The sequence below is a fragment of the Mixophyes fleayi genome, chromosome 1 (genome assembly GCF_038048845.1).
Source record: "Mixophyes fleayi isolate aMixFle1 chromosome 1, aMixFle1.hap1, whole genome shotgun sequence".
Lineage (NCBI taxonomy): Eukaryota > Metazoa > Chordata > Amphibia > Anura > Limnodynastidae > Mixophyes > Mixophyes fleayi.
This window is the reverse complement of record NC_134402.1, coordinates 284334843-284350090: the sequence shown is the minus strand read 5'-3', so window position 1 is coordinate 284350090 and position 15248 is coordinate 284334843. Positions and strand designations below refer to the sequence as shown.

General features: G+C 37.5%; 1 protein-coding gene across 3 annotated transcripts in view; it reads left to right on the top strand.

Annotated features, from left to right (window-relative positions):
- CEMIP2 (cell migration inducing hyaluronidase 2) overlaps window positions 1–15248 on the top strand; it is a 78855-nt gene that overhangs the window by 20523 nt on the left and 43084 nt on the right. For 2 of the 3 annotated variants that reach the window (XM_075210977.1, XM_075210978.1), the window contains 3 exons: window positions 6961–7314; window positions 11991–12131; window positions 13958–14519. In XM_075210977.1, the coding sequence (XP_075067078.1) occupies window positions 6984–7314; window positions 11991–12131; window positions 13958–14519 (1034 nt within the window). In that variant the 5' untranslated portion in view covers window positions 6961–6983. Of the gene's footprint in view, window positions 1–3650; window positions 3669–6960; window positions 7315–11990; window positions 12132–13957; window positions 14520–15248 lie in introns of those variants that run through there. The other variant, XM_075210979.1, reaches the window with a different exon arrangement.

The window sequence follows — 15248 nt, the reverse complement described above, 5'->3', positions numbered from 1 at the left end:
GTAATTGCTAATGTTGGACATACTCCATCTGAAGTGTACTGTCCATCGCAGGGTGGTGGACCTCTTATTTTAATGTGTTTAGTTCTGCACAACCATTACATCTTTATTTCAAGCCTCCAGATGCTCTAGAACTGTTTGCAAGATTATTAAAAACATTACAGTGCATTAACTGGGTGATTAAAACACATTTTATGACTAATGTTCAGTCTATTAAAAAAAATAAGGGCATCCAAGATCTATATTTTAGGCGTCTCTGAACCTGCATCTGGTAGAAGAATTGTTTGCATCCTCCAGGGTCGGGTGTACCATATTGCCAATGTCAATAGCGTTTTCTGGTACTTGTCATATTGAGTACAAAATATTGTTTCTCTATTCTCATTTCTACAGAAATAAATTTAGTAAATTATGTTATGCGCCACTGAACCTGTAGATGCAAAGAGGCAAGGGTTACAATATAGGCCAGAGTCCTATCTGGCATTCCCTGCCATTACCTTTTTTTTTTTTTTTGACCACTGGTCCGGAAGTTCTACACCAGAAGCAGATTAAATAAAAGGGACCTAAATGATAACGGCTTATCTATAAATTTTAGTACATGTAAGTGTCAACTGTGCCCTGCCCTGCACATCCCAAACCCAATCCTGGATTCAGTGCATCCATACAAATAATTGAAAAGAGCATGGTCAAGGTATGGTCTGACAAGAAAACCATGATTTTGGAGGCTTTATGGCTAAAAAAGAAGCACATTTTAGAGCTGTTGCTTTTGTGAAAACAGCAAGTTTTACTCAGCAAATGGGTATGGTGAATGAAACTATTAATAAATATATTGCGTCTAGTTCCTACTACTAATACGTTTTTGGTGCCCTGTGTTTACTATTAAAAAATAGATTGTACACTGTTTTCTAAATAAAAAAATAATTTTGCTGCCGTATTTTAAGTAATAAATAATTTCCCCCTTTTATTGATTTTTCGGTGGTTGTCCTTTGATGCTTAACATCAAACTAAACATTAGTAAATCTACTTGTTTATCCTCTAAGTGACAGGTCTTCTGTAATACAGATGCTGGCAGCTACCCAATTTTTTTTTTAGCCTACTTTTCTTAATTATGTAGAAAGTATGAGATGTTGACCAGTTTAAACAGGAGAACATGTTGATTAATTAAATAAAAATTGTGTAACTAAAACTGTTTTTGGGACATGAAGTTGCTGTAAATAAATATCTCTGCTGTGTTTGGGTTGTGAACTGTTTCAACATTTTTCTACCGCAGCTGGAATGACCAGGAAATAGAATTCTGCATATTGAGCAGAAACGAGGAACAAAATGAACCAACAATGAACGATAAGAAGTGTTTTCTAATGGAAAATATGTTTTTTTTCTAATATTTACATGATGACTTTACATTTTGGAGCAGCTGGTGCAAGGAATAAAAGAGTTGGGGCTAGATTTACTAAGCTGCGGGTTTGAAAAAGTGGGGATGTTACCTATAGCAACCAATCAGATTGTAGCTTTCATATATTTAGTTCTTTCTACAAAATGACAGCTAGAATCTGATTGGTCTATAGGCAACATCCCCACTTTTTCAAACCCGCAGCTTATTAAATCTAGCCCTTTGGTCTTTTTGTGTACACTGGTGCACACTGGTCCAGTTTTGTCAGAAGCCAATTAGTCTATCAGTATGTTTATGGACGTTTGATGGAAGCCAGAGGAAATCCACACAAATACAGGGAGAATACACAAACTCCACAACAATAGAGCCCTGGATGGAGTCGAACTCATGACCTGAGTTCTGAGGAAGTATTGCTAACAACTGAGCTATGCAGACAGGCCTATTTAAGTGTATGTGTGAAAATCTGATGCTAATCTATAGAGGGAGATTTGCTAAGTATATTTTTATATAATGAATTGTGATTTAAAAATAGCACATTAATCCATTATTCAGTAAAGGCAATAAGGGCACCACACGCTCCAGGACAAGGTATCACTTGAAAGACAGGTTTATGAAGCGGAGATACGGGGTCTGATTCATGCTTGGACGCAAGGCGTTTTAAACTACTTGAGCAAAGTTTCGGCCCTTTTCAAATTGAAGCTGATCACAAGATGCATTTTGATTTGATTCTGAGTGTAAGTACTCTGCCTCCATGGTTCCTGCCTTATGTAGACACACTGAACAGTCTTCAGTATTAGCCCAAGCGTATGTGCAATATTAGGTCACATCAGAACGCATACAAAAATATTGTATTCTAAAATAAATGAATAATTTAATCAGTATAAATATGGATTTTCAATAAACCTGTTTCTAATTTTTTTTTTCTGATCAATACGGATATCAAGATTATTTCAATGCATACCGTGCATACATTGTATTTTTATAGTCCATCTTTCTTGCATACACATGTTCTGTGCTGGCTGATGACACGCACACGTATACTTTTTAAAACAAAGGCTATGTCGTGACAGTCATCGCTATCAGTCGGCACTTAGACCTGCCCTGTAGCTGGTGCAAATGATGCGACTGAAACCAAGTGTACTTACGAGAACCCCAGGACTTGAATAAGTATTATTTGCATTTGGACGCGAATTGCTTTCTTTGGTGGAAGCTCTGTGCATGCTCAAAAACGCACCTATTTAAGGCAAGATGCGATACGCAGAAATAGTTGTGCCCACAGTACATAAGCGAACGACTCTCATGCCTACCACAACACATTGCTTGCTTTGATATGCTTTATTAACAATCAAAATGTTATTTATATTTTGGGCAGCAAAGTCTTAGCATGCCAACAGCAATGCAGTAAATCGGCCACATAATTTATGAAAAATGTCTCGTGGGTCATCTGTCATCACATCCCTGCTGTTAGTTGTTGGCTCTCTAATCAAAACCTATAGTGGTAATCACCTCCACGTGTACGTTGAGCTCTTTCAGGCCTAATTCTGAGATCTGTGATTTCCTAAACTGGACCAGGACAGATTGTGTTCTTAAAGGGACACTACTACAAAACCCTTATGTGCTTAATTGTGCAGAGCGCAGGGAAGTGTGTTAACTAGACGTGGGTTTCATCTGATGCCTCTGCACAGGCTATGAACGGTTAGGAAGTTAGCTGTCATTTCTTCATCTGCTCTCTGCCATGTTTTTGGACCTTTCTGGACCTGGCAATGCCAACATGCACTGCCCCCAATGATGTCACACGCATCACTCACCACTAGGCTAAGGCCACAAGGATTCTCACACCTAAGTGAGATTGATAGGAGAGCTTTGGGAGGGGAAAATGGGATTCTGGGGACCATGGAACAGAACTAAATAGTAAGCTATACAAGCGGATTTACTAGCCGCATCACATAAACTAGGTAAAGTCCTATGAGTATTTTTGTACATTCACTTCTGAATGTTTAAATTAAACAAAAAAAAATAAATTGTTCCTTCTGAAAACCGCCATCTAGAACAAGAGGAAAGGGATCCAGTTGAATTTATAAGAGTTTTTGTCTATCTAGTATCTTGCCTGCTCACCCTGAACAATACTTAATTTGACTGCGTCACTCAAGCCCCCCCGCCCTCCCCAAACTTCCTGCAGGAAGCACTTCATATATCAAAACATAATCCAGAAAGGAAACCTAGGCATTGTGATTCGTGCATGCTGATTTCTCTTTCACCAACTAATATTTATGGCTCTGTAAAGGTAATATATGAAGTGAGAGAGCAAATGCTGTTTTGTGATGCCAAACACTAATTTTGTGCAATTGTATGGATAAGTGCATGGCTTTGTGTCAAAATAGTGCAGCTTGTGGAGGTGCAAAAATCTGCTTTGATATTAGGAGTGGATGGATCAGCTGAGTATTGTTAAATTTGTGCTAAGAGCAGGAATGTGCCTTGTTTCTACATGTAAATAGATCTTGTATTGTGGGTCGAGATATTACTAAATAGGAATCAAGTTGTAGAATGTGCTTTTCCAAACTAGCAGCTGGCAGCATAGTTTTTTTTTTTTTTTGGTTTTTTTTTTACTATGCAGAACAATTTGATTGTTGAACATGGTTAACGATAGAGGAGATTGGTCATTGGACTATACTTTCAATGGGACATTTAGTGCACAAATCAGCTGCAATTTATATGGGGTAGCACATTTATAAACTCAAATCTACCAGTGTTGGGGGGGGGAAGTACAAATGTGAAACATAAAATTACAAATGTCCTAATGGACATATTGTTTGGACATTTAGTTAAGGAGAGATCCAACGAGCAGTATTTTAGCAGTTGTAATTAATCGGGTGAGTCAGAAAGTCATTTTAGACAGGACATTTTAGTCCCATTTATAATTGCACTGGTATGCACAGTCCTATCTAGGATCCCAGTCCCTCAAATGGTCATGCAAAGCTTATGCAGGGAGGCGATTTCTCAAAAATGTAAAACTGATGGTCTATGTATGCACAAGTCTGTCAGTGAGCCACATTTATTCAAGTATAATGTGATGCATGTCTGCATATTTTCCAGTTAGTAAATTATCATTTATGACTTAATATTGCGTTTTTCTGTTACATTACAGTCACTGATACAGCCTTGTATTGAGGCTCTAAGCTTTCTTTGCTCAATAGCTATTGTACTAGTACTACTTGAATGTTTTGCCTTGACTTGTTGGACCTTTAAGTTTTATTTACTGTGTCTATTTCCCTACTGTACACTGCTGCAGAATATTGTGGTAAATCATAAACTATAATATTGTGCATTTTTAAGTAAATTGATGTTTATTGTAATCTGTATATAGACCTATACAAAATACAATATGCAAAAGGCACTATTAATTTTGTAGTAATGTCACTACATAAAATAAATCATGCTTTATTAATGCCACTATGGCTCATTTACCAACACTGCATTTAGATGCTAAATATGCAGTAAAACATACCAACCAATCGGACACTTAGGGGTAAATTTATCAAGCTGCAAGTTTTCCAGTGGGTTTGAAAAGTGGAGATGTTGCTTATAACAGCCAATCAGATTCTGGTTATTATTTATTTAGTACATTCTACAAAATGACTAGAATCTGATTGGTTACTACAAGCAACATCTCCACTTTTCAAACCAGCCAGAAACTTTGCTTGATACATTTACCCCCAGGTGTCCTTTGCTGCCATGCACTAGATCAGGGGTCAGGGAACTTTTTTACCTTTTACCCCCAAATATATTTAGATACGCCGACGTTACCCCCGATTTGAAAGGAAGGAAATCATATATTAATTATTGGAATTCCAAATTTTAATGAATCTATTCAAAATTTCTTTCAAAGCTTCAACTTCAAAACTTCAGGTTTTGGAGATATGATGTTGCTTCATTTTTTATACAAGAGCATCAATATTGGGGCATTTTGATGTCAGAGCAATTTGGATACAGTCTTCAGCGTCTAATCGATTTCTCTGCTTTGTTTTTATGTTCGTTAGAGTGGAAAAGCCTTGTTCGCAAAGGTGGGTTGTTGGAAAAGGCAGCAACTTTTTGACTACCCTTGCAGCTGTTGACATCTAAAAATATGACAGATCTGCTTTGTTTTCAAATGCAATACGTGTTTCATTATTGCATTGAAGCTCAAGAAGTGCCTCTGCTAACCCTTGGGGCTCTTCTGGTACAACAGCAATTTCACATTTAAAGGGGTCTACAATCCAACTGACAGCATGTGAATCGGCAGCATTACCCCCCAGGAATTAAATTTTTACCCCATTTGGGGTAATTTACCCCTGTTCCCTGACCACTGCAATAGATGGATAAAAGCTAGATGTTTGGTTGCTGTAGTTCACTGTAGATTTTGCACCTAAATGCAATGTTGGTAAGGTAGCCATAATGTATTGCTAAGATTGCAGATTATGGGGGGTATTCAATTGTTCGGCTTGACGGCCGAAAAACTCACGCTCTAAAACTATTACCATTAATACGGTAATTTACTCGCTGAATTTCAGCTCGCAGCTCTCTGAGCTGCGAGCTGAAATTCAGCGAGTAAATTACCGTATGAACGGTTTTTAAGTGCAATTTTACCGTATTAACGGTAATAGTTTTAGAGCGCAAGTTTTTCGGCCGTCAAGCCGAACAATTGAATACCCCCCTATGAATGCTTCATATATGTGTATATTTATAAATTAAAAGATGCAATCTACTTTAATGTGTTACATTTTAGATCAATGTTGACATTTTGTATTTGAACTTTACTACAGTGTAGATTCATAGTATAATCAGTGTAGATTTATTTTTAGCATTCTTCACATATCATTTTCTGTTTATCTCCTGGTCATGTGAGCCATCTTCCTCTTCTGTGTTTCCCTAGAAGGGAGGAAATGCTGGAGATAACCTTTTAGTGGTGTTTCCTCTTAATTGGTAAATAGGAATCTGCAGTTCCTTCCCACTCCACGCCAGGGAGAAGAGATTGAGTATGATTTTCCCAGGTTAGCTTATATGGATGCTTCTTTAGTATGCAGTGTGGTACTGTGTGAACACAGACACACAAGCACCCAATCATACGTGTGATGTTTGAGCTGCTGAATAAAACAAATGACCTTCACTAGAAATCAGCGTTATGCTTTTCTGCTTGTACATGCTGCTGCTTGTTTGTTAGAGCAAATGTGATTTTGTTCTTCATACCTGTCCCACGAAGAATGATTTTTGCCCTCTAATCAGCACCTTGTTTTTCACAAATGTTGCCATAGGAATGGTATTTCTAGGGCAATGCTGTGATGCAAAGCTTCAGGCTCTGCCTAGGCTTGTTTCTTGTAGACTGCCACTTAAATCAAAACATTCTAAGTCCATCATCATTATGTCTGTGACTGCCAGATGCACTATAGGGAATTGTGCAGCTCAGATTGTTGGAACAGTGTATTGGAAGAAATTTTGAATGTGAAATATTTGCACCAGTATTAAAGAAGAACCGTTAGTGTTGGCTTATATTGTATGTCAGTCCTCCTAGGATAACCATTTTCTGCTCATTTTTTTTTCAGGGATATTTTACCGTCACGTAATCATGCAGTCAAGTGACTACAGAGGTGCATCACGGCTGTTCCTCCAACCTCAGAACGGCAGCAAGCTGCGCTCACCTGGCTATGTGCCTGGTAGAATTGTTCCTTTACGCCCACCTCCCCCTCCAAAGAGTCAAGCATCGGCCAAATTCAGTTCTGCAGGACAAGAAGCAAATGCAACATTTGGGTTTCCAGGAGATGCACAAAACAATGCGACACATCTCGGTCACAGGAGAAGGCACAAAAACACACTAATATGCTTTGCAGTTTCCAGCTTGTCATTTTTTATCATCCTTGCAATTGTTCTAGGAATATCCTCTAAGTATTCTCCAGACGGTAAGTTAAATGAACTAATATTCAGATAATGTGATGGAGACTTTTGAAAGCTGTCTATAAGTTAAAGTACAAGCGACATGTACAGTATCCGTTTGTCATGATATCTTAAGAAGAGTATAGGATTGAGCTGGCTGCATAAACTTTTTATTATGTCTGAATGAATAATTGAATTTCTGTACTTTTTCTTTCTCTACAAGGCATTTGCAATACAGGCACAATGTATGATAGTTGTAGAATTGGTAAAATTTAACTGCACAATGACAATACTCAATTGAAGAGAATATTTGTTTTTATTATGGCAAAATAACCTCTGAATACTTGGCATGCAGAATAAAAATAATATACTTTCATAGATTTCTTCCCCAGGTCCCAGTGTAATAGCACAGCAATGTCCCCCTTCCATATTCTGTGGTTGCTAAACTCTATTGTCAGCCATATATTGCCCATTCTGCCAGCGCTCCTGCTCCTTAGCATTTCAGGGTTGCTCAATGCTATTTGCATATCTCTGAATGATCCACGAATATCCAGGCAGCAGGTACCACCACCATAATGCAGTGGCACAGTATGCATGTCACCCCTGCTTCCAAATCAGTGGCCAGTATGCAGATCCTTCAGATCATGTACGGAGGCCAGAAGAATGATGTGTGGCTTGGTGGCTGTACACTTTAGTGGTTGGGTTGCTCTTGGGGAAGTCTCTGGGTTCAGAAGGTTTCTGTGGACAGTCTGATGTCTGGGGATGTCTGATAACTTTTAATCTAAGTGCTCCATAAGTCTGGCTGAATATGCTAATTTGAAACTTGGTAGTGATACAGGTACTACACAGGTAAAGGTGCTAAATATGTGCTGTATTTTTGGATAAAACGAATGTAGGTAGATTCGTGCGACTTTTAGTTGTATAGCTCGGAGGGCCAGGGCCGCTTCAAAATGTCTTGGCGCCAAGTATATATATATATATTTTTTTTGGACCGAAGTGGTCTGACTCCAAAATTAATACAATCAAAATTGTATCCTTTTTTTGGTAAGAAAATAATTTGCTGTTAAAATATATCACGATTTTTGCTTTCACATACTCTCATGTCATCTTACATAAAGGGACCATTCAGGTAGGGCAATTGTATAGTTACACAAAAAAATGTAAATGCATGTTGTTGTTTTTTTATGGCAACTAGTATGTTAACACGTCCTCCAAAGTCCAGTGTATCTGCAGCTCATTTGAAATCATTAGCCTGTTATTCTTGTCTGATCAGCCCTTATCTGTCCCTCTGGTGAAACCTCTGAGATTCAATTACATAAAGTGAGTCACAGATGTCCGTTTGACACACTATTAAATTACACAGATGTAAAGGATATAATAATGCTTGTCAACTTAAAATGTACATGGCAAAACAAACTAGCACATACAATTCTCTTTTTTTTTTTTTTTTTTTTTTTTTTTCTTGTTCTTATATAGTTTTATGTTTAATTATAGATAATGCGCTTTGTAAATATATATTCTGGTTAAAAATATGTTGTGCTTGTTGCATGTTGGCTCACCACATGAAACCATTAATTGAAAATTGCAAGTGTTTTTTATTAGAGGATCTGTAAGCCAAGTATTTAGTGCCCTAAACATTGTGGGAGAAAATGCAGTCTACCTATTCCCTCTTTGCACGGTACATATTTGTGCACACTGAATGACCTGACACAGCTTCAGAGGCTGGTCACATGATATGTTATGCTCACTGAAGGGTCACTTTCATCATATAGTTACTCATGACTGCTCACAAGGTAGGGACTCTGTGATGTAGGGAGAAACCTGCTCCTGGGTGAGCATAATGTAATCAGTGTGACTTCTGTACATACACCACCTGTGTAGTCTGTGTGTGGGGTTTTTCTTTGTTTGTGCTTACCTTTGAAAAAATAAATAAATAGAGATTATTATATTAAACATAGAAATTGCACTGTATCTAACTTTCCTGTCTGTTAATGAAAGTGCATTAAAACTCAGAGATGTATACCTACCCTTTAGAATGTCACAATGCAGCAGTATAAAAAGATGAAAAATAAAATGAATTAGCAGATTGTTAGCCATATCTTCATGTGTGACTTAAACATCCTGATTGGTAACCTCTTTAAGAAGGTTTTTTCAGAGCCGTAACTTAAAATTTTAGTGCCTGGGGCGAGAAGAAATATTGTCGTCCCCCCTAGCCCTAAATTTGAACCAAATGAAGCTAAAATATACATAAGCTGCGCCCCCCTTCAGCGTTGCACCCTGGGAGGTTGCCTCTCTTGCACAGCCCTAGTTACGGCACTGAACTGTTTGGAATGTAAATACATAGTGGCAACATCTAAGTATAATTAAAGTCACTCCAGAGGCATGTGATTCATTTACGAAGGCCCTCTTATTCAGCCATAAAATCAGCATGGTTTGGTTCTATATAGTTGTTTGACTGGCCACTACTAATTAAGAATATATGATTAAAATGACTAGTCTGCCCCTTGTAGAACCTGCAACAAAAATTTGATTTCCCTGCGATGAGAATTTTTGAATACTTGCAAAAGAAGAGGGTATGGTGGCGATTCAATGTAGTGCAAGTTGCCTTGCATGTAATTTATGTATGTCAAATGCCATGAGAGTTATTCAATTACAGAACCCACAATGCTCATTTCGACTGAAAATTGGGCTTCGTTTTGCTAATCTTTGCTTGCACCTCACTGCATTAGATGCTGATAAATGATGTGCGAGGCAACTTGTGCTGATTTTCAATTACTCCCTGTGTTACCGCCTTTCCAAAGTCAGATACCATCAGTCTTCTGACCCCGTTTGAGTCCCTCTGCTTCTGCAAACCACTTCTCAAAGGGTATAATATCAGTCCTCTATAGTCTTTTGGCGACCACAAAGCTAGCTGCTTTCTCTAAACACAAGCTCAATCGGGAGGCAGATGTGGGCAGGTCTCTAGAGGAAGCCTCATGGTCCACAATTAGAGAATACCAATTCTTAACATGACTGCTATGGGCACATATGACTCGCAGCTTAATGTTTAGTCTACAGGAATTTTAACTTTGGATCACCAATGTTTTTCGATATCGGCTTCAGTCCATCTTTCCCCCCACACATCATCTTCTTCCAGTTCTTTAAATATCTTATGTACAGACATAACACATTAACACATATTTATTTGACCAGATGATCTGATAGTGTGTCCGGCAATTAGTTTTGAGTTGTCATGCTAGCTATTTCATGTCTTTTTTATGACCTGTTTGTTAGCCTATGTTGGGTGAGGAACCTTTTTTCTGCCAAGGGCCATTTTGATATTTATAACATCATTCATTATCCACTCAAAAATAATCAACTTCATCCTGCTTTTCCTCTCCTTTATCTGTCTCCCCTCTTTCATACTGCGCCCTTCATCCTGCTTTTCCTTTCCTTTATCTGTCTCCCCTCTTTCATACTGCGCCCTTCATCCTGCTTTTTCTCCCCTTCACTTACCTTTCTATTGTCTTCTTTCTTCTCTTGTCTTATCTTCTGTCTTAATTGATGTTGTTGACCTTATACGGCCGGCCAGACATTCCCCACCCCTTACCTATATGTTCCAAGTGTCTTCATCTTGTATGGCAATGACTGTACTGTTACATTTGAAAATAAATAGAAATTACTTTAATTATGTTATTTATTTTTTTTTGTTAACTAAAATTAGAAAGGTAGATGATTTAACTCAAGGGTAGAAAAGTGAAATCACCAGCCCTCTGTGCTCCTGTAATTATACATTAACACTGTTTTTTAAATAATTTATAACTAACTATACCATGCTTGATGCACTACAAGTAGTCAGCAGCTCTTCAATTGAGTCTTTTAGTGCCACTTTGTGGATTGTACCAGTATGCAGCCTATCAGTTCTGTAGGAACCAGTAACCTCACTATAGCACTGCCTGGTTAATATTCATAAGGCTTCTACAAGGTCCTGGTTCCTAGTGAATTGACAGGCTACATTTTCACATTTTCATGCATATTGATCTAATCCACAGTATTACTGTATTACTTCCTCCATTGTTTGTAGGTTATGGGTCCACTTTAAAACGACATATATTTTATCCACTGTGGCCCAGCAGGGGGAGCCATATGGTCCTGTTTGGTATACAAGCTCCTGTGTCACATTAGTCTCAATAGTAGAACGATCCACACAGAAAAGTGTAGTCCATTGTTACACTATTGAAATGTTACCTTAATGCACAATAAGCTGAAAATTAAAGCATTTAACATAAAGGAAAAAAAAACATATTATAAAAAACATTAAGGAGTATATTTACTTAACTGCGGGTTTTAAAAAGTGGAGATTTTGCCTATAGCAACCAATCAGATTCTAGTTAACATTTATTTAGTATATTCTACAAAATGTTATCTTTTTATTCTAGATTTATTCTAGATGTTCTGTTTTGTGTAGGTGTATAATTTTTTCCAAAAACGTGTTAAGTTCTTCTGAAGTTCTGTAATTTAAAAATACAAGTTTTTTTGGTTAGAAGACTTACTGACTAAGGTTCTTTTGTAGCCGGGAAATACTTTTTCAAAATGTAGTTTCTTTTTTTGTGCATGTGTTAACTAGATTTCTAAGTAATATAAGATACTTGGTATAAAGCTCACAGTGAGAAAAATAAACATTGTATTAATGTGATCTCTTTTTCCATCTGATTTACTACAGAAAACTGCCCAGATCAGAACTATTTCCTCAGTAACTGGAATCCTGGGAATGATGCAGCAAAGAGAATCATCATAAAGAAAGGAGATCTTTTTCGGTTGCAGTCAGACGCAACCGTGCACTCTATAATCATACAGGATGGAGGTGTGTGCATTTGGGGGCAAATCTCTGACCTGTGGCATTCTTTTTATCTGATCACACACGTACCCAAGAAAACTGTATCCGATGCGTTCTCATTACACGTAACTGAATTTGCAAGGATGTATATACATATGTCTGTTATTTAAGCTCTATATTAATGGTTTGAGGGAATATGCCCTTTTGTACCTTTGTCCCTTTTTATTTGTGCTGGCTCTTGTGCTGTTGTAGACTGGTACTATGGAGCAAGTAAACCAGCCTAGCATATTTAACACTGTATACCCCGAGAGCTAGTGTTGGGGAAGGTAGAAATGCCTCGGTAACTAATTTAATAAATGCTTTATTGCCCCAAAATTGAATGCAAACCAGCATTCCCACATTTGTAAAATGGATGTTAACGCAATTCATCTGGTAGAATTTAACTTGTTTGTACAGAAAATGTTCCCAGAAAATAGGGAAAATTGGGAAAGTGAATAGCTCCGTCTATTTACCTGTCAAGGAATTGGGGAAGCATCTCTATTGTCCTACATGTTTAGTAAATCCGGGTTTGTGGACAATACTGTGTATATTTGTATGAGCTTTGTGTATTTATTACAGTGGGTAACTGGTCTAGGTTAAGCAGTGGCTGTGTATACTGAATGCATAATGTGTTGTGTATGTTAATGGTTATATTATGTACACGTAAGTGTTTCAATGCAATTTTCATGCTGCCATATATTTGGTGAGTAGCACATTTCTGTTGGTTTGTTGTATTCTTGCTCATGGAAATGTAAAAAAAAAAAAATTGAAACCGTTTAAGAAGTAAGAACTGCAATGAGAGAGGTTGTAATTGTTCCTTTTTAAAGACAGCAATGTTTTGGGTTAAGGTCTGTATGTTACTGTAACCTGTAAGCTGTGGTATACACACAACCTCAGGGAACATTCAGTGTAATTGCAGTATGCATCAATAGTGCATCCATCTAGATAAGTAATTTTCAAGAAGCAGACTTCTAAGTCATCACTGTAAGAAATTAGCCCCTATGAATTTGTATGCTAAGTTTGCTCTACCAATATGCTATTGTTATACTCAACCAAATTTATGCCCATTTGGTTTTCATGAAGATACATTCTGCCCTTAAGATGGTCACACACAGGTCAGCATTGAGCCAAGTGTCCAGATCACATAAGGAGTTTGCTTGTGCCTGTTAGATTGGAAGAATATGTACACACTGATAGCGGCCATCTTCCAAGCACATTGAGGCCAAATGTGTAACGATACCATGCAGATTACCTGTGCTATGTCAGTGTGTATCCAGCCTCGGCAAAATCAACTGTATTTACCATTAGCCATAATGATGATAGACAATACATTTTCAAGTGGCTGCTTGCATTTGTATTCTCAGAGCAGCAGTAGATTGTAGTGGATTGCATAAAAACAAGGAAGAAATAAAAGTAGTATAACAAATTTAATAAATTAGAGATTTAGGGCTAGATTTACTAAACTGTGAGGGTTTGAAAAAGTGGAGATGTTGCCTATAGCAACCAATCAGATTCTAGCTGTCATTTTGTAGAATGTACTAAATAAATAACTTGAATCGGGTTGCTATAGGCAGCTTCTCCACTTTTTCAAACTCACGGTTTAGTAAATATACTCCTTAGTGTTTATAGTTTGTAAAAAATAAATATATTTTATATATGTATTTGTAAATGAAATGTAGCCAACAAGAAGAACTCTAAGTTGCCGTATTTTGGCGTTTGTGTAGCTGCACAACTTTTTAACTTTTTCCACCATATGTTGTTTTTTTTAATCATATCTGGCAAAAGTAAGTTATAGGTATTTTTTTGTTCTGCAGGTAAACTGGTCTTTGAAGACAATGCAAATGGTTCCAAAAATATTACACTGAGGACTCGTTTTATCCTGATAAAGGATGGTGGAGCGCTTCATATTGGAGCAGAGAAATGCCGTTACAAATCCAAAGCAAATATTATCCTTTATGGCAAATCAGATGAAGGAGATAGTGTACCATTATTTGGGAGGAAGTTCATTGGGGTGTCATCTGGCGGAACACTTGAATTGCACGGATCTCAAAAATTATCTTGGAGCCTGTTGACAAAATCCCTTCCTTCCTCAGGCCTTGCGGTTGGGTCTTACAGTTTTGAACGTGTTTACCACAGAGGTCTGAACGTAAGAGTTGTGGATGAAGAAACCGCTCAAGTTTTAGTAGCTGAAAAGTTTGACACTTTTCAATCTGAAGATGAAAGTAAGAGGCTGCAGGATTTCCTTAACAGCCTGGCGCCTGGTTCTATCGTTGCTATGGCAACTGGCGACTCTGCAGATAAAAATCTACTTTATGAAACGCGGTTAACTATCCAACGTCTTCTCGGTAGTGATCGAATCAAAGGCCTGGAATATAGGTATTACTCATATTATCTATATAATTGAATCTATCATCATTTATATTCAGTAGTGACTTGAATTTCGCAACTGTTTCACGAAGGAATCCCATAGGCAATACTTTAATGACTTCTCTTAGAACAAATCTACAGTAAAGCTACCCTTCAGGATTCAGTAGTCGGCAAAATCTCTCATTTGCTTGCAGAAGTGGTCAGGTTACGTTTTTCAAGCCGAAAGGCCGTTTTTTGTCTTTGATTGAACGTGAGGCATTTTAATATGAAGAAGAACTTGTGTCAAATAATAAGAAAAACATAGTTTTATAGGCTGTTATCCAGCGTCAAGGGGATCTGCAGTAAGAATATATTAACTGTTAGCCGAATGGGTGTACTTATTTTCCTCTCTTCCTCAGTATGTAAATGACCCCTCTGCTGCCTACTGAGAGTTATGTATGGCTGCTTTTTACAAGCAATACTATAATACTACTGGCTGCTCCTACATGTCAGTTTTGTTTTGACTATATTGTATGATAATTATACTGTCCTTGTGTTAATGTAATGATGAGTGGTCATGTTCTAAGAGTATGTAAACCAGGAGTTTCCAGCATTTTTTAGCACATGGCTTGGATGTGGATCTTAGTCCTCATCGTTTATTTGAAAGGCAACACAAAACTCTGCAGTCTCTAACAAAGTTACATAAATTACAAAACGCACATAAAAACAGAACAAGTACATACAAGGTTGACGTAGGAG